Consider the following 20,080-nt stretch of genomic DNA (forward strand, 5'->3'; position numbering starts at 1 on the left):
ACTACTACACTATCTATATGACAAACACATGGACATGGGTTAAAACCAAACACGCAGCAAACACATTCTATACTACACGGTCTGTACCATCACACACACACACACACACACACACACGCACATACACACGGGTTATGAAGTGTTAAATATGAATTTAGCTTCTGATTTATTCAGCATTCACACTAATTTCACCGCAAAGCCAAAAAGCAGGTATTGTTTCCATAGTGAGTGGGTTACATAAGCAGGTAACCGGATTAAACAGAATTCCGTCAGGACGCAGGACAGGAAAGCTCAGCAGCCTGGATTTTAGTCCTCCGTGTGACCTTTAATTGCACTTGACTCGTGTTAAAAGAAACAGAAAGGTGATTACAGATGTGGGGATTCATTTATGCTCTGGGCGAAAAGCAGCAGCCAAAGTCTCACCTGCTGTTTATGGAGCCCTTACAGGCCACAATGGCAGGTGAATCCAACAGCTATTCCAATATTACAGTGGCTTTACTGACGTGTGTACAGTGCTGTGCGAATGTTCTAGGCAATGAAATTTTGAATCTGAAAAGCTGTTTATCTGGGCTGTAAGCGCTTATCTGCTCTGCTAATATTAGAATTAATACAAATACTACAGCACGTAGTGATTTTATGTGTTAGTACGTTGAAGGTAAGACATTTGTGTTACTGCATTAGTGTTCATTTGACTTTACTCAATACGTTTTTACAAGCAAAGCCACACTCACTGACAAGATAAACGCTTTTATATAAATAATAAACTCTGGTGTCTAAGAGTTTTGCGAAGTACTGTGAATATATAGTCATGTGCAAAAATATGGGCACCCTGGTCAAATTATATATATTTTTTTATAATTATGTTCTGAATTTAACATATTTTGGTAATATATATATATATATATATATATATATATATATATATATATATATATATATACACTGCTCAAAAAAATAAAGGGAACACTCCAATAACACATCCTAGATCAGAATGAGTGAAATATTCTCATTGAACACTTTGTTCTGTACAAAGTTGAATGTGCTGACAACAAAATCACAAAAATCATCAATGGAAATCAAACTTATTAACCAATGGAGGCCTGGATTTGGAGACACACACAAAATTAAAGTGGAAAAACACACGACAGGCTGATCCAACTTTGATGTAATGTCCTTAAAACAAGTCAAAATGAGGCTCAGTGTTGTGTGTGTGTGTGTGTGGCCTCCACGTGCCTGTATGACCTCCCTACAACGCCTGGGCAGCTCCTGATGAGGTGGCGGATGGTCTCCTGAGGGATCTCCTCCCAGACCTGGACTAAAGCATTCGCCAACTCCTGGACAGTCTGTGGTGCAACGTGGCATTGGTGGACGGAGCGAGACATGATGTCCCAGATGTGCTCAATCGGATTCAGGTCTGGGGAACGGGCGGGCCGGTCCATAGCTTCAATGCCTTCATCTTGCAGGAACTGCTGACACTCCAGCCACATGAGGTCTAGCATTGTCCTGCATTAGGAGGAACCCAGGGCCAACCACACCAGCATATGGTCTCACAAGGGGTCTGAGGATCTCTTCTCGGTACCTAATGGCAGTCAGGCTACCTCTGGCGAGCACATGGAGGGCTGTGCGGCCCTCCAGAGAAATGCCACCCAGAACCATTACTGACCCACTGCCAAACCGGTCATGCTGAAGGATGTTGCAGGCAGCAGATCGCTCTCCACGGCGTCTCCAGACTCTGTCACGTCTGTCACATGTGCTCAGTGTGAACCTGCTTTCATCTGTGAAGATCACAGGGCGCCACTGGCGAATTTGCCAATCCTGGTTTTCTCTGGCAAATGCCAAGCGTCCTGCACGGTGTTGGGCTGTGAGCACAACCCCCATCTGTGGACGTCGGGCCCTCATACCATGGATGAGCTGCACTACCTGAGCCACTTGTGTGGGTTGTAGAGTCCGTCTCCTGCTACCACGAGTGTGAAAGCACCACCAACATTCAAAAGTGACCAGAACATCAGCCAGAAAGCAGAAAGGTACTGAGAAGTGGTCTGTGGTCCCACCTGCAGAACCACTCCTTTATTGAGTGTCTTGCTAATTGCCAGTAATTTCCACCTGTTGTCTGTTCCATTTACACAACAGCTGTGAAATTGATTGTCAGTGTTGCTTCCTAAGTGGACAGTTTGATTTCACAGACGTTTGATTTACTTGGAGTTATATTGTGTTGTTTAAGTGTTCCCTTTATTTTTTTGAGCAGTGTATATAAAAGGATATATATCCATATATATGGATGTGTTAAAGGGTCAGTGGGGGTCCTGACCTCTGAAGAATAAGGTATAAGGGGGCTAACAAAGAATCAGAGAAACAGATGGACTGATAAAGTGGACAACGAGCGCAGAAACAAGGAGGTGGTCATAATGTTATACCTGATCGGTGTGTATGTGTATATTATATATATATATATATATATATATATATATATATGTACTTACACTGTTACAGCGTTAAGAACAGCACATACTGTACCACTTCTATGATAATGATTTCTATCACTTAGGGATACGTCCTTAGATCAAAATGCCTATTAATCTATTCAATCAAGTATACCCAAACATTTGACTGGTGCTGTATAAATGCATCGCCCTGGTGTTTCTTGCCATCTCCAAAATATACTAAAACTGTTGAGCTTCGTGTTTTTGCTTACGTTCAAATTTTGCTAAACTTTTCTTCCCAGGCATGAATTTATGGCCTTAGCGTCAGGGCATTATGAACAAACCGTCCAGATCGTAGGTTCATAATGCCCCCCCCTCTACATCATTATGAACCTACCATCCAGGAGCTCCTCGAAATCATCCACGAAGAACTCGCGCAGCGGCGGGCGCTTTGGTCTCTTCAGCGTGTTCAAGAGCTGCTGGATTTTAGACGAGACACGACTGTTCACGGGGACACCTTTGGGTGAGAGACAGACAGACCGAGGGAGAGAGACAGCACGAGAGAGAGAGAGACAGAGAGAGAGAGAGAGAGAGAGAGGGGGATGGAGGAGATAAAAATGAACGGGGATGATACGTAAACAAAGACACAGGTCACTATGAAGGGACGGGATGACAGCGTCACACAATGGCCTGTCAGTCAAAAGGAGGCAGAATGGCCTTAAAAGTCACTATGAAGGTGAAAGGAAGCTGTCAGTTAAGTGGGAACGCCCCTCGGGTGCTCCCGGAGACTCTGATTGGAGCAGCTGGGGACTCCTGCTGCCTGGCAACATCCTGCCCGGCCAATTACTGCGTGAACTGCATGTAACATTTATAAGCCTCACCACTCTCACTGAAGATATAAAGGATGGTGAATGGTTATAATTCATATATGACATCTGGTACTTTGCTTCTACCATTAGAGATTCTGAACAGACCTCTGAGGTCATGTGTCATGTCCATACAGGAATTATAGATATGAGCTGGTTTTCTCTATGGGAACGATGACTGGAGTTTTCGCCACTGTGGTAAACAAAAGTCTTCAACCTGCTGAAGCAAGCAGGTCAGTGGATCTGGCATTTGTGGTCATTTAGGAGTTAAAATATGAATAATACTACACACACTACATGGACACCTACAGATCACACCTACAGGAGCTTTTCTGAATCCCATTCTAAATCCATAGGCATTAATAAGGAGTTGGTCCCCCTTTGCAGCGCTAACAGCTTCCACTCTTCTGGGAAGCTTCTACAAGATGTTGGAGAGTGTCTGTGGGAATTTTAGCCCAATCATCAAAGAGTATTTGTGAAGTCAGACGCTGATGTTGGACGAGAGCGTCTGGCTCACAATCTCCGTTGTAGTTCATCCCAAAGGTGTGGGGTTGATGGGGTTGAGGTCAGGGCTCTGTGAGGGTCAGTCAAGCTCTACCACACCAAACTCACCCAGCCATGATTTTATGGAGCTGCTTTGAGCACTGAGGCTCAGTCATGCTGGAACAGAAAAGGCTCTTCCCCAAACTGTTCCCACAAAGTTGGAAGTGTAGAATTATCCAAAGTCTCTTGGTGCTGAAGCAGTAAGATCACTGGAACTAAGGGGCCAAGCCCAACTCCTGAAAAACAACCCCACACCATGATCCCCCCTCCACCAAACTTTACACCAGGCACAATACAGTCAGACAGGTAGCGCTCTCCATTCACCAAACCCAAACTCGTCCATCAGACTGACAGAGAAGCGTGAATCGTCACTCCACAGAATACGTTTCCACTGATTCAGAGTCCAGTGGCGGCGCTTTACACCACTCCAATGATTAAGAGGTGTGTCCCAATGCACTGTCCGTATAGTGAATATACTAAAAGTAACATCACTGAATGATGTCATATGAAAGTATGTCTACTATTAAACATCAACATTGTTATATAAAAACTCCAGCTACTCCAACTGCAGCCTGAAATTGCCAAAGACACTTAACTACCACATCGGACTAAGCTTGCTGGTTTATGTGGTGAATTTTGCTGAGGTTGCCAGTCTTATTTACATTAGTGCATTTATCATACACTCTTATCCAGAGCAACGTACAACTGAATCATGTTACAGAGGTAGCCAAAAGCAGTGTTAGGAGTTTACATTTACATTTATGGCATTTTGCTGACGCTCTTATCCAGAGCGACTTACAATTTGATCATTTTTAGACAGGAAGGCGAAGGTGGAGTTGGGAGTCTTGCCCAAGGACCCTTATTGGTATAGTGTAGGGTGTTTGCCCTGGTGGGGGATTGAACCCCAGTCTACAGCGTTGAAGGCAGAGGTGTTAACCACTACACTATCCCAACCACAGAAGTCTTGCCAAAGGGCTCTTAAGGTATGTTCACATTATCATGGTGCAAATGTTTTGCCACTTCGATTTACTTTAAATGGAGTCGGTTTTGCTGCATGGAGCTACGTGGCACGATGCCGTGGCACTCTGAGGTCAAAGTCTGAATATGTTGAACATTTACTCATGATGTGCTGACCTTCAAACATGCAAACAATGACTGTAGGCTATTTTATATTATTCCGTCACAACAGAATATTTAAAAATGTATTTTATATATTTTATATATATTACATGTATTTCAGTTTTGTATTTCATAAACAATTAAAATATGTATTTGACATGTAGTCTGATGGATGGGAGGCAGCATCCCTGTACTGCGGTACGACTGCACACAGCAAAGCATCCCTCAGAGGGACACAAACTCTTTGGAACCGATCATTTTATCATTGAAGACAAACTACACTGCAGACTACGCTTTCCTTTTTTTGATATTCTACAGCAACAAGGTGCCACAAATAGACACCCATCACTGACTGCAGAGTCAATAGTTAAGACACAAGCACAATTTTTTTTTTTTTTGCCACGACATTGTAAACGCTGCATGTAGCATCATTTATATTTCTTAAACTTGATATATTCTTCTTTCCTTATATTAGGGCTCTGATCAAAACTTATTTGCACCTCCATAATATTGCTGATTTTTGCCTCTGGCAAGATACTGAAACTCTGGTCCATGTTTTTCCATGTCATCCCACTTACACTACGGACTGCAACCTCCTTCTCATCTGTGTCACGCATCTGTCCGGCTTCAGCTCACAGAAAAACTCCATTTCCCAGAAGCCCATGGGAGATCACGTGGCTGTTTAACTGCAATCCACCAATCACCATTCACAATCACCTGAATACTGATCTGTGGTTGGTTAGTGTAGTGGGTAACACCTCTGCCTTCTATGCTGTAGACAGCGGTTCAATCCCTGCCAGGGTAAGCCCCCTACACTACACCAATAAGAGTCCTTGGGCAAGACTCCTAACCAGACTGGCTTAGTTTAGTTTAATAGCCGGGCTGTAAGTTTTGCGAGGTGTTGCTTCTCGTAGTAGAGCTACTGAGCGTTTCCGGACTGTTTGGCCTTCTTGTGTATTAGAGTGTTTCTGGATTTTCTGACTTTTGATTTTCTGACTCTGGATTTTCTGGATTTGGCTTCCTTTGTTATGTTTGTCCTTCACCTGTTCATCGACCAAGTTTCTTATCAAAACCTTCACATGTAAAGCCTCACGTCTCACAACCACGAGCGTCTGGCTGGTTCTGTCCTGTTACAATTGGTGTCCCTTACAGAATTATCCGCTCTCTTCAGCATTTGCAAAACTCATAAGCCAAAATCCTCTCTCACTCTGAAAATACAGCACATATCACACCCATTCTAAGTCAGTTACGCTGGTCACCTGCTTCGTTTAAACTCATCCTGCTAACATACCAATCTTCCCAATCGCCCCAGCCTGTTTAGCCAATCTCCTGCACCAATACTGCCCTGTCCGATCAATTAAGTGCTTTAGATGTCCATAAAGTTACATTGGTCACTGTTGAGGGCAGATCTTTGAGCATCATGTCCCCTAAACTATGGAAAACATTACCACAATCTCTTCAGGACTGTCCCTCACATTCCTCCTTCAATCCTCAGCTTAAAACAGCCCTCTTTTTACCTTGGGTATGAAAGAAGTCGCTACATAAATCTAAACATTTCTTCTTCTTATGTTTAATATTAATTCAACCTTGCCGGTGCCATTTGGTGGAAAACATAAAATCCGATTTGGAACAATTTCCAGTGAATTCCGTTCACTTTTCCCATAGAGAAGAACAGCTTAGACACAGAGCTCCTAATATGGGCCTGCAGAGTGGACATGACTGGAGATGACAGCCTTCGAATAGGTCAACGTATGTATTGATCTGATATTGTTACAATGACATCAGATCACAGGTGAAGACACCAAAGGAACTGAAACAGAGAGGAAGTAAACATCACCATCAACATTCAGACACTCATAATAACACAATTAAACGAACATCCATAATTACATAAGGGCTCTGTTCTGGCCCTGAAGCTGGGGGGATGGTGTGTGAGTGAATGTATGGAGGAGACCCTTTCACACGTTCTGCTCAGTCACTGGAAACTGGAAACACAGCTGCTGTCTGCCTGATCTGACGTACATATGCAGCCAGGCAGGCTGTCCTGCAGAGGGGGAACCTCAGGGCCTTTCAGACAACATTTAATGATTTCTGGGAAGAAAAAAGTGCATATCTACAACATTACGTTCATTTCTATTGAATACAATCAGCCTGATTCTTTATTTAAACTCTGTAGAAATGCTTTTATTACACTGATGAGTTTTGGTTTAAATTCTTTAAACAGCTAAAGGAAAACGGTCCAATCAGGACTGTATCTAGGTGGAATCAGCTGAGCGAGCTCTCTCATTGGTTAGGACTTCAGGAGCTGAACAGAAGGCCTGCTGTCATCATTAGGAAGTGACAAAGGAATCAAGCAATCATGTTTCAGTGCGGTCAATTGGGTGAGAAGAAACAGTAAATTTGCTCCTTCTGGAAGCTCTAGACACGTCACTAAGTGTGAATATGAGCCATAGTCTAACCAGGTTTCAGGTCAATAGTTAAGTCACTATAAAACTGCTACATACAAGCTCAAACACATTAAAGGGACATTAAATGTGCTACATTCTTCTTGTATGTTATGTAATTAATTAATTAATTGACCCTTCTTAGGGTCAACAGGGGAAATTTCACCTCCGCATTTTGACCCATCCATGCAGTGAAACACCACATACACACTAGTGAACTAGGGGGCAGTGAGCACACTTGCCCAGAGCGGTGGGCAGCCCTATCCGTAGCGCCTGGGGAGCAGTTGGGGTTCAGGTCTTTTGCTCAAGGACACTTCAGTCATGGACTGTCAGCTCAAGGAATCGAACCGGCGACCTTCATGGTCACAGGCTGGTTCCCTAACCCCCAGCCCACGACTGCCCCCATAATAAATAAATAACATTAAATCGATTTATTAAATGTTATTGATTTATTTTTATTTATTACTTAAAATGCGTAATTTCCCAACTTCTCACAATTAAACAGGCTCTATTTGTTGCTGAGCCTTTGAAGTCTGTTCTGATTGGCTGCCTCAGCAGTTCACACCAAAAACACTCTTTTTAAAACCTCAGCATAAATGGGCCAGCTGTAAGCAATATATGTAAAGTATTAATTTTTGGGAATATCACAAAAACTATGAATTCAAAACTGACTGTTTTTTTTGCAGCATTTTTGCAGCTAAACTGGTGGATGGTTTGTTTTAAAATAATACAAAGGACATCAAACTTTCCAAAATGTGAGGAATATTCAGCTTTCTTCAATATGGGCTTCTGTTACAATCTCTTTTACATGGTTTAAATGTTCATTTTTCATCTTAAATGGGCAAAATAGGTTCATGTGCAGTATGTCAGCCTAGCGCTAACATACTATTAGAAACCCCACAGGGCCGCTGGCGGGAAAAACATTGTTTTGGTGTTTTTTGCGTATTTTTTTTGACATTTTTGGCCTGAAATCTCTAACGGTCATGGTTCCCCACCACCTTCCTGATATACACACAACATAACCCCTACCACCACCAACACACACACACACACACACACACACACACACAGACACACTTTAGACTTCTTTCCTATTGTTATACACGATTACAATGTCCTTGCAGATACTGCACTGATAATGCAGTAATTAGTGCCGTTTGTTGTATGACACTGTTGAATGACACACATGTACCCGTCAAGGAGCTTCCTGAGACAAAACAAATGCTATGGTTCACAGTTGCCATGGCAACCCAATAAAGAGCTGAAGCCAAAAACAGTAGCTTGATGTCATTTCAGAGCGTTTAATAACGTTAGCTAAGCGCTGCTCATCAGCTCTGTAACACTTGACAGCAGTGAGAGACGGATCAGTCTCTGCCTGATGGAAATAACACACATCTCCAACACCTGCCATCTTCCATTCACCTGCTTAACATGATTAAATACAATTAAAACATTTAATCTTCCACTGCACACTGCTGGCAGAGCTACAGCTCCACTGCTGCGCACTGCTACACCACAGCATATACACTCGATTCTCCACACGCTGATATATTATAAACCCTACACTGCCATATTGCAGTACAGTCACTTTACAGTATACTGCTACACAATAAGTAGTATATTATTATAATCTATACACAGGTGGTGTTCTGTATACAGTAATGTGCAACAGTTTGAAACGTGCCAACCAATCAGCTCTCAGTAGCAGTAACGCTAACCAATCAGCGCTCAGTAGCAGTAATGGCAACCAATCAGCTCTCAGTAGCAGTAATGGTAACCAATCAGCACTCAGTAGCAGTAATGCCAACCAATCAGCTCTCAGAAGCAGTAATGCCAACCAATCAGCACTCAGAAGCAGTAATGCCAACCAATCAGCTCTCAGTAGCAGTTATGCCAACCAATCAGCACTCAGAAGCAGTAATGCCAACCAATCAGCTCTCAGTAGCAGTTATGCCAACCAATCAGCACTCAGAAGCAGTAATGGCAACCAATCAGCTCTCAGAAGCAGTAATGGTAACCAATCAGCACTCAGTAGCAGTAACGCCAACCAATCAGCACTCAGAAGCAGTAATGTTAACCAATCAGCACTCAGTAGCAGTAATGCCAACCAATCAGCTCTCAGAAGCAGTAATGGTAACCAATCAGCAATCCTACTTACGGAGGGCTGTGGCATCACCTGGGGTCAAACTCGTGATTTCCTGACGACTCGGCCAACGCACAGTTGCTAGTTAAGCCACAAACTACTCATTGATGAAAAGTGATGCGTTGAATTTACCCAAACATTTGAATAAAACATGTTACATCAGCACAACCTTATCATTCCATTTACTCACTTCTGGCAATCACAGTGTAATATATTTCATCCATATGCAAATGAGGCGCACATTTGAATCAAGCACATTCAGTACATCATTTTTTGCAGTGAACCAAGAAAGACACTGTGATGACCACAAAGCTGGGCGCTGAGTCTAAATATATAAAGCATTAGCACAGAGCTGTTGTACGCTAACAAATACTTCACAAGTAGTTTTCCTTAATTAACTGCAAAATCAAAATGAATTTAATTCAGAAATTTGTAAGAATCGTCCCCAAAGCAGTATGTTTTCCTGCTCTAACACGCCTTCCTCAGCTCATGAAGAGCTTGATAATCAGCTGTGACAGAGCAGGAAAGGCGAAACCGTGTCCAGCCTGGGGTCACCTGGACCGGCAGTGTAAAGGTGAAAGTGAGGGAGGCACACAGGAACACTGGAGGGGAAAGAGGGAAGGAGGGAGATTTAATAAACGAGTATAAATACCATCCACGGCTCCGCCATCACCTCCATCACTACCTGAAGGAGAGAAAGTGTGAATGAACACAACGATATTCAGGGAGATTCGTGAGAGTTTTGCCTGAGGTGTGATGTTGATACAGCGGATCCCCTCCGCCCTGAATATATCTCCCTTTCTAGTGTACGCAAGTGTTTACTCAGCCAAACGAGAGTTTAATGAGGTCATTCATGGATTTATATCACTTATTCCAGTGTACAGGAGTTATTATTGGACCCATATCACCTATTCTAGCATGCGGGATATACTGTATGAGTATAGTATATATATATATATATATTATATTAAATACAATATGTATTTTATATATATTTATTAACTAATATTTCACATTCTAGTGTATAAGAGCATTTATTTAGGTTATTTATGGATGACTATGCATACAGGAGTGTTTATTGAGGTTGTTTATGGACTAATATCTCCTATTCTAGTGTATAGGAGTTTTTATTGAGGTTGTTTATAGACTAATATCTCCTATTCTAGTGTACAGGAGTGTTTATTGAGGTTGTTTATGGACTAATATCTCCTATTCTAGAGTATAGGAGTGTTTATTGGGGTTGTTTATGGACTAATATTTCCTATTCTAGTGTATAGGAGAGTTTATTGAGGTTGTTTATGGACTAATATCTCCTATTCTAGTGTATAGGAGTGTTTATTGAGCTTATTTATGGACTAATATCTCCTATTCTAGTGTATAGGAGTGTTTATTGAGGTTGTTTATGGACTAATATCTCCTATTCTAGTGTATAGGAGAGTTTATTGAGGTTGTTTATGGACTAATATCTCCTATTCTAGTGTATAGGAGTGTTTATTGGGGTTGTTTATAGACTAATATCTCCTATTCTAATGTATAGGAGTGTTTATTGAGGTTGTTTATGGACTAATATCTCCTATTCTAGTGTATAGGAGTGTTTATTGAGGTTGTTTATGGACTAATATCTCCTATTCTAGTGTATAGGAGTTTTTATTGAGGTTGTTTATAGACTAATATCTCCTATTCTAGTGTACAGGAGTGTTTATTGAGGTTGTTTATGGACTAATATCTCCTATTCTAGTGTATAGGAGTGTTTATTGAGGTTGTTTATGGACTAATATCTCCTATTCTAGTGTATAGGAGTGTTTATTGAGGTTGTTTATGGACTAATATCTCCTATTCTAGTGTATAGGAGTGTTTATTGGGGTTGTTTATAGACTAATATCTCCTATTCTAGTGTATAGGAGTGTTTATTGAGGTTGTTTATGGACTAATATCTCCTATTCTAGTGTATAGGAGTGTTTATTGAGGTTGTTTATGGACTAATATCTCCTATTCTAGTGTATAGGAGTTTTTATTGAGGTTGTTTATAGACTAATATCTCCTATTCTAGTGTACAGGAGTGTTTATTGAGGTTGTTTATGGACTAATATCTCCTATTCTAGAGTATAGGAGTGTTTATTGGGGTTGTTTATGGACTAATATTTCCTATTCTAGTGTATAGGAGAGTTTATTGAGGTTGTTTATGGACTAATATCTCCTATTCTAGTGTATAGGAGTGTTTATTGAGCTTATTTATGGACTAATATCTCCTATTCTAGTGTATAGGAGTGTTTATTGGGGTTGTTTATGGACTAATATCTCCTATTCTAGTGTATAGGAGTGTTTATTGAGGGTGTTTATGGACTAATATCTCCTATTCTAGTGTATAGGAGTGTTTATTGAGGTTGTTTATGGACTAATATCTCCTATTCTAGTATATAGGAGTGTTTATTGGGGTTGTTTATGGACTAATATCTCCTATTCTAGTGTATAGGAGTGTTTATTGAGGTTGTTTATGGACTAATATCTCCTATTCTAGTGTATAGGAGTGTTTATTGAGCTTATTTATGGACTAATATCTCCTATTCTAGTGTATAGGAGTGTTTATTGAGGTTGTTTATGGACTAATATCTCCTATTCTAGTGTATAGGAGTGTTTATTGAGCTTATTTATGGACTAATATCTCCTATTCTAGTGTATAGGAGTGTTTATTGAGGTTGTTTATGGACTAATATCTCCTATTCTAGTGTATAGGAGAGTTTATTGAGGTTGTTTATGGACTAATATCTCCTATTCTAGTGTATAGGAGTGTTTATTGAGCTTATTTATGGACTAATATCTCCTATTCTAGTGTATAGGAGTGTTTATCGAGGTTGTTTATAGACTAATATCTCCTATTCTAGTGTATAGGAGTGTTTATTGAGGTTGTTTATGGACTAATATCTCCTAAACTTTAAATCCCATAGAAACAATTGCAGTAGTATGTAATCACAGTTTAAAAAGTACATAATTAATTATAAAGAGCAAAACAACAATAATAGCTTTGCAAAGATCTGAATAACTATCGCAACTCCCACTGCATGGCTGGAGAGAATAGACCACAACGGGCTGCTTTTACAGTTTGGCTAACAACATTACTCAGTGGAAGTGGCCAATGCAATTGTTATAATCAAGAAATGACTCATATGAATACTGGTATATTTTTTCACATTGGCTTTTTGTCACTTGAGGCTGCGCGTTACAGTGATTTTACTGTGCTTTATGTCTTAAATGAAAACCACTGTAATGTACAGCACCTGGGAGGCTTACTGCATTTATAAAATGACAACAAAACGAAAACTTATTGTCATTATTGACAACACACCACCAACACCCTGCTTACACACACACACACTCTCACACACACTCTCACACACTCACACACACACACACACTCACACACACACTCAAAGAGAAATTCCACTGATTTTTTTCTAAACTTCTGACAAAATCATTCAGATGTAAACAAAGTCATTCAGAGGTTTGATGTCAGCACTGTTCTCAGTGGTGGTGACAGGAACCAGAGGTCCTACGGTGCCTGATGTCTGAGTCTGTTTTTCATTAAATTTTGAAATTAGGCTTTTAAAAACGCAATTTTAATCAACTCATGGTGGAGAAGAAAATGTAGATCACTGTAAGGCAAAAAATCCCAAATAAAACATTCCATATACACTCAGGAGACTCGTGTAGGTTCTCTGGTGGTTCTGGATAGTAAATAAAATGTCGACATCTGTGTTGTAGTCATGGCGACGCCTGGTTCCCATCACCACCACTGTAAAGACATCTGAACCTCTACAATTAACCATTTCACACCAGACCACTCTGAATGACTTCAATCTTAACCACTTCAGCATTTATGAGTGAAATTTTGCCCCTAATGATTATGTTACTGCTGTATCGTAATGTATAATGGCCTCCTGACCCGTGGCCTCCTCTGGTCATTGTTTAAGTACAGTGCTGTAGTAGGCTGACCGTCTGGGGAGAAATGGGCGAAACTGCCCTTAAATTTAGAGCACGATTTATGAAGGATTTCTCGCTCACATTCAGCTGTTGAGACGTTTGTGTTGGGAGTGGTCTGAGTTGCACAGTGGACGCAGTGAATGAGTTTGAAATGAGGTCCTGTTGCTGACAGGAAGTGCAAGTTTTTCCTTGCCGAGAGCCGATTGGCTGTGATGCATGCACGTGTCATGGAGGGGGAAAGTGCTCAGTTGCCGTGGTTACACGGTGTGATGTGGCCACTCACCGTCGGCCGTTTCCATGGTGCTGCTGGTGTGTGTGTATCCGCGAGGGAGCCCTCTGACCGACGCTACCTGTGGACGCTCCGCATGCAGCGAGCGCTCGGACAGACCCGTCACATCCGGAGGAGCACAGTGGTTATCTGGGATTGAAGGAGGGGGTCAAACGTCACGGATTAAACAAACGTGTGGGTTGAATAAAGATTCAAAAAACTATATTGTGAGAATATTAAACAGCCATGTGGGCCATGCTTATGCTACCTGAGCCACAACGTTTACACCAGCTGTTTGTTGTGGTGACCAGAGAGACAAGCTACGTGACAAAGGTCTGATAGTGTTTTGCCTCCTATAGGAACGCTGTTGTATGTACTGTCCACAACAGCAACTCACTACCTTTCACGCAACTTTGGTTGCTTGAGACTCACATGCAACTAAAGCTGGCATTTTTTTTACGGTGAAACTTTAATGCAACTAGTTGCATGTTGTGAGTTGCATGCAACTGACTCTGTGCAACTTGACAATTCACAAAACCCTCAAAAGTTGCATGCAACACATGACTCCTCAACTAGTCAGCCATATGAGCAGATTATATCTGTTTAACTGAACTGTCCTCGCTATGTAAAGTCATCTGCGATGTGTTAGGCCGAGTGTAACTTTCACGCAACTTGCTGCATATTGTGAGATAGCTACAAAATAACTTCTGTTCAACTTGACAGCAACACCAAGCAACTAAAAAAATCAAAGTTGCACACAACACATTCAGTTACTCCACTAGTTAGAAATTAGCAGCTTGTATTTTTTTTTGACACACTGTATTGTACAATTTACTTATTTGCAGGATCATCTTTGCATATTTTTTCCAACTAACATACTTTTGTAAATCTATATCTTTTATCTACCAGTTTTCCTATATATTTGACCGTTTTTCTGTTCTGTGTATGTTAAGCTCTTGAAAATAAGTGGTTAAGCAGCCATTACAGTTATAAGTCTCACTCATTCTTTGCAAGAAGCACAAGTTCATCGTGGACAGCAGGCTAAAGAAGAATAAACGGTGACACATGCAACTTAGGTTTCCAGCAACTAAAGTTGCGTGAAAGTTTCGGCACGTAAAGTCAGCTTTACTTGCAGGATTTTTATTGTGGTGTCTATCATTTTTCCATCTGTCCCTGATGTTATTTTTCGATATCGCTATATCTGTCTTTGGTTTTACTACACAGTATATTTAATTTATACTATTTTTAATTTGTTCTGTGTATGTTCAGCCTTTGAAGTTCACTTTTAAGTAGCCACTTGATATCTTCTTCTGCTTGACATCTCGCTCATCCTGTCCTAGAAGCATCACACGTTCTCTGAGGAAGCGTGCTTTCTGCTATATTTCTTCCTTTGGCTCTTGAAGGAGTCTCTGTAAAATTAGGGGGCGCTAGTAGAGGACAAAATTAATCTAGCCAATCGAGAGAGAGAACTAAAAGAGTGCAGGGTTGGTTTCTGAGGCTAAACAACTACAACTGAAAAAAAACACAGGACGTAGTTTAAAGCTTCTTATAATGTTTCTGGGTAACCGATTTTAATAACACTAGGAGAAACGTGAAACAGAATGATGATTAATACAAAATTAGCCCGTCCTGCAGTTTTCGAGATATCGACTCTGTTCCAACTCTGGGATGTTCGGTTTGATGGCGAATGGTGTGCTTGTATACCCCATAGCAACTATCTTGGATACCATAGCAACTGTCTGCTAACACCCTTGAAACCACTTGGGATATCATGGCAACCACCTAGCAACACCCTAGCATCCACTTGGGATACCATGGCAACCACCTAGCAACCAACTAGCATACCATAGCAATCTCCTAACACCACCTTAGCAACCACATGGATTACCTCAGAAACTACCTAGCAAAACCTTAGCAACCACTTCGGATACCATAGCAATCTCCTAGTAACACCTTAGCAATCACTTAGGTTACCGAAGAAAGTACCTAGCAACATATTAGCAACCACTTTGGATACCATAGCAACCACCTACCAACCAACTAGGATACTACAGCAATCTCCTAGCAACCCCTTTAGCAACTATTTGAGTTACCACAGAAACTACTTAGCAACAATTAGCAACCACTTTGGACACCAAAGCATCCAACTAGGATACCACAGCAATCTCCTAGTAACCCCTTAGCAATCACTTGGGTTACCACGGAAACTATCTAGCGACACCTTAGCGACAACTTTGGACACAATAGCAACCGCCTAGCAACCAAGTAGGATACCACAGCAATCCCCTAGCAACACCTTAGCGACCACTTGGGTTACCACAGAAACTACCTAGCAACACCTTAGAAACCACTTTGGATACCATTAGCAACCACCTAGCAACCAAGTAGGATACCACAGCAACCACCTAGCAACATTCTAGGATACCACCTATGAACTACTATAACCACATGGCAATCATTAACCTAGCAACCATCTGCAAAACTGCATAATTATTCAGCGTTTTCTTCAGGAAATGCAATTTTCTAGTCAATATCATTATTATCATCATTCATAATAATAATAATAATAATAATAATATCATTAATAAATTCTACCTTTTTTATTTATAATACCTGAAGAGTGGAACCTGATGATAAACAGACTCGAGTCTGGCTTTACTGAGGACACCAGCAGAGGCACTGAGTGAACTGAGAGCTTATTTACAGGGACAGCACAGAGATACTACAATGAGAGTAACCTTAGAGGAGGGAGAAAGAGAGAGAGAGAGAGAGAGAGAGAGAGAGAGAGGGAAAGAGAAAGAGAGAGAGAGAGAGAGAGAGAGAGAGAGGGAGGGAGGGAAAGAGAAAGAGAGAGAGAGAGAGAGAGAGAGAGAGAGAGGGAGGGAGGGAAAGAGAAAGAGAGAGAGATAGGGAGGAAAAGAGAGAGAGAGAGGGAAAGAGAGAGAGAGAGAGAGAGAGAGAGAGAGAGAGTGAGGGAGGGAAAGAGAGAGAGAGGGGGAGGGAAAGAGAGAGAGAGAGAGAGAGAGAGAAGATGCGCAAAAACAAGTGAAAGAGAAACAGAAGAAAGACGGGGACAGTTAAAAATAGAGTGAGAAAAAAGAGGGCGAGAGATAGGGATAGAGAGATAGCGAGAGAGGCCAAGAGAAAGTGATAATGGGGAAAGAGTGAGAGAGAGAAAACTGCAGCATCACATTTGATAAGTGAAGCTGTGAGAACAGAGCCTGACGAGGAGCGAGGAGCCGGAGGCAATGCGGCTGAATCCCATTCACAATTCAAGGCCTCTCTACACACTCAGGACAAAACACACAGCTCGTCAGCAGAAGGTGGAACACTTCACAGAACTGTCAGGGAGATGTCAAAAAGAGGCCCAATTAAAGAAGGGCCATGTGGTGCAGGAGTGAAACCTGCTCTCTGGGTCTTTTGTCAGGCTTTGAGAAGAACAAGGCCAGCGGTGAGAGTATCGGAGCCAGTAAAGTCCACGGATCAGCAGATAAATCAACACAGAGAACCAGGAAAAACATACCAGCAGCTAATGACGCACAAGACATATTGAAGGGATAGAAAAGAAAAAAAGCAAGACATCTGAGCAAAAAGTCTGGTGTCGGGGCTGCGTGGAGCCTAGGGGGTGTAAGGTGTACGTGGGATCCAGGGATATATGGATTAGATGTGGAGTAGGTGGTTCTTCAGTGTATGGGGTATAAAGGGGGTAGCATCAAAGTCTATGGGGTGTGTGGGATATATGGACTATTAAGGGGTATATGGATTATAGGGGGTGTATGGAGTATGCAGGGTCTAGGAGGTATGCAGGGTATATAGGGGTATGTGACATGTAGGGTTTAGGATGTCTATATGAGGAGTAGGAGGTATAAAGAATCCAGGTGGTATATGAGGTATATAGGGGAGAGATGGTGCATTAAACCCAGGCAGTATATGGTGTATATAGGGGTAGATGGCATATAGAATCCAGGTGGTATATGGGGTATATGGGGAGTAGGTGGCGTACAGGTGGTATATGAGGTATATAGGGGAGAGATGGTGCATTAAACCCAGGCAGTATATGATGTATATAGGGGTAGATGGCATATAGAATCCAGGTAGTATATGGGGTATATGGGGAGTAGGTGGCATATAGAATCCAGGTGGTATATGAGGTATATAGGGGAGAGATGGTACATTAAACCCAGGCAGTATATGGTGTATATAGGGGGTAGATGGCATATAGAATCCAGGTAGTATATGGGGTATATGGGGAGTAGGTGGCATATAGAATCCAGGTGGTATATGAGGTATATAGGGGAGAGATGGTACATTAAACCCAGGCAGTATATGGTGTATATAGGGGGTAGATGGCATATAGAATCCAGGTGGTATATGGGGTATATGGGGAGTAGGTGGCGTACAGGTGTTATATGAGGTATTTAGGGGAGAGATGGTGCATTAAACCCAGGCAGTATATGATGTATATAGGGGTAGATGGCATATAGAATCCAGGTAGTATATGGGGTATATGGGGAGTAGGTGGCATATAGAATCTAGGTGGTATATGAGGTATATAGGGGAGAGATGGTGCATTAAACCCAGGCAGTATATGGTGTATATAGGTGGTAGATGGTATATAGAATCCAGGTGGTATATAGGGAGTAGGTGGTATATAGGGTTTAGGAGGTATACAGGGTTAATGAGGAGTAAGTGGTATAGAGGGCCTAGGAGGTATACAGGGTATATGAGGAGTAGGTATATAGGTTATATGGGAAGTAGGTGTTATATAGGGCCCAGGTAGTATATGTGGTGTATGAGGTGTAGGTGGTATATAGAACCTAGGAGGAATATGGCTTAGTGGGAAGTAAGCGATATGTAGGGTCTAGGATGTATATGGGGTAAATGGGGAGTAGCCATTCTGTAGGGTCTAGGACTTATAAAGGGTAAATGGGCAATAGGTGGCACATAGGGTTTAGGAGGTTTATGAGGAGTGGGTGGTCTAGGAGATATATAGAGAGGTATACAGGGAGTAGCTGGTACACAGGGTGTAGGACGTACATGGGGTATATGGCATATATGGGGTATAGGTGATACAAGCAGTCTTAAAGTCTAAGGAGTATGTGGTATATGGGTAATGGGAGTATGTGTGGTGTAGGGGTTTAGGATGTAATTGGGATTAAGAGAGTATAGAAGGTATTACAGGGTGTATCCTTAACACAATGTATACACTCAATGCCTCATTTATACAACGGTACAAGCTGTATGAATTAAGCGAGGTACTAACCGAGTTGTGTGTGAGCCATGAGGTCAGCCAAAACGGTAGCAGCAGAGCCAGAGGTTGCGTTGGCACTGTGGCTCCGCCCCCCAGGATGGGAGGATGTGGAAGAAGCAGAGGAGGAAGTGGAGGACCCCTGGATGACGCGGTTAAACCAGTGTTCCACTGTGGGGTGTGGCTGGTATGGAGACGAGGTGGCCATCCGTCCCTGTCGTCGTAGCGATCCCTCATCCTCAGAGGCAGAGGAGGTGTCTGTGGGATGAGAGAGACACAAGTGTGTGTGTTGGGGTGTTAAGTGACACTTATTAGTTCCAACAAACGGGGAAATTTCACCTCCGCATTTAACCCATTCGTGAAGTGAAACACCACATACACTCTAGTGAGCACACACACACACTAGGGGGCAGTGAGCACACTTGCCCGGAGCGGTGGGCAGCCCTATCCACGGCGCCCGGGGAGCAGTTGGGGGTTAGGTGTCTTGCTCAAGGACACCTCAGTCATGGACTGTCGGCTCTGGGGATCGAACCGGCAACTTTCCGGTCACAGGGCTGGTTCCCTGACCTCCAGCCCACGACTGCGCCCCCTTTTTCCTTCCCTGCAGTGAACCGGATACACGTTCTGTTAATCTTACAGACACTTGAATATCAAAATTAGTCAGAATGCAAATTCGTACATGCAGAACCACGACAGGCCAAAAATCAGTTTTGAAATTTTTGGAGAAAAAAGCAAAAAAGAGCAGCCAAATGTTCCCACAACCACAAAACACACATACATACACACATAAACACTAGGGTTGCATTTCATTGCAGGAAAATGGTGAAAATGTACCGGCCAATTCAGGAAAAAATTCAAACATTGTTTTAACAGGACTGTAAAATGTGACATTTAGTATATTATACTACTACAAAACAAGAGCGCCTGGACATAAACACGTCACCAGGCACACTGCATGTCCGAAAGTTTGTAGACACTCATTATTAATGAATTCAGCTTCATTAAGCTGAATCTATTACTGATGCAGTTCGATTGCGCACACACTGACTTA

The 20,080-nt window shown here is 42.0% G+C and overlaps 1 protein-coding gene across 8 annotated transcripts in view; it reads right to left on the reverse strand.

Annotated features, from left to right (window-relative positions):
* Positions 1-20,080, reverse strand: part of dip2a (disco-interacting protein 2 homolog A) — a 238,931-nt gene that overhangs the window by 60,191 nt on the left and 158,660 nt on the right. For 2 of the 8 annotated variants that reach the window (XM_037539167.1, XM_037539166.1), the window contains exons 5-7: positions 19,045-19,287; positions 13,797-13,931; positions 2,818-2,937 (exon numbers count right to left, since the gene is read on the reverse strand). In XM_037539167.1, coding sequence (XP_037395064.1) covers positions 2,818-2,937; positions 13,797-13,931; positions 19,045-19,287 — 498 coding nt within the window. Of the gene's footprint in view, positions 1-2,817; positions 2,938-10,187; positions 10,221-13,796; positions 13,932-19,044; positions 19,288-20,080 lie in introns of all 8 variants that reach the window. The other 6 variants (XM_037539170.1, XM_037539172.1, XM_037539165.1 and 3 more) reach the window with 5 other exon arrangements.

Source organism: Pygocentrus nattereri, chromosome 6 (genome assembly GCF_015220715.1).
Source record: "Pygocentrus nattereri isolate fPygNat1 chromosome 6, fPygNat1.pri, whole genome shotgun sequence".
NCBI classification, from domain to species: domain Eukaryota; kingdom Metazoa; phylum Chordata; class Actinopteri; order Characiformes; family Serrasalmidae; genus Pygocentrus; species Pygocentrus nattereri.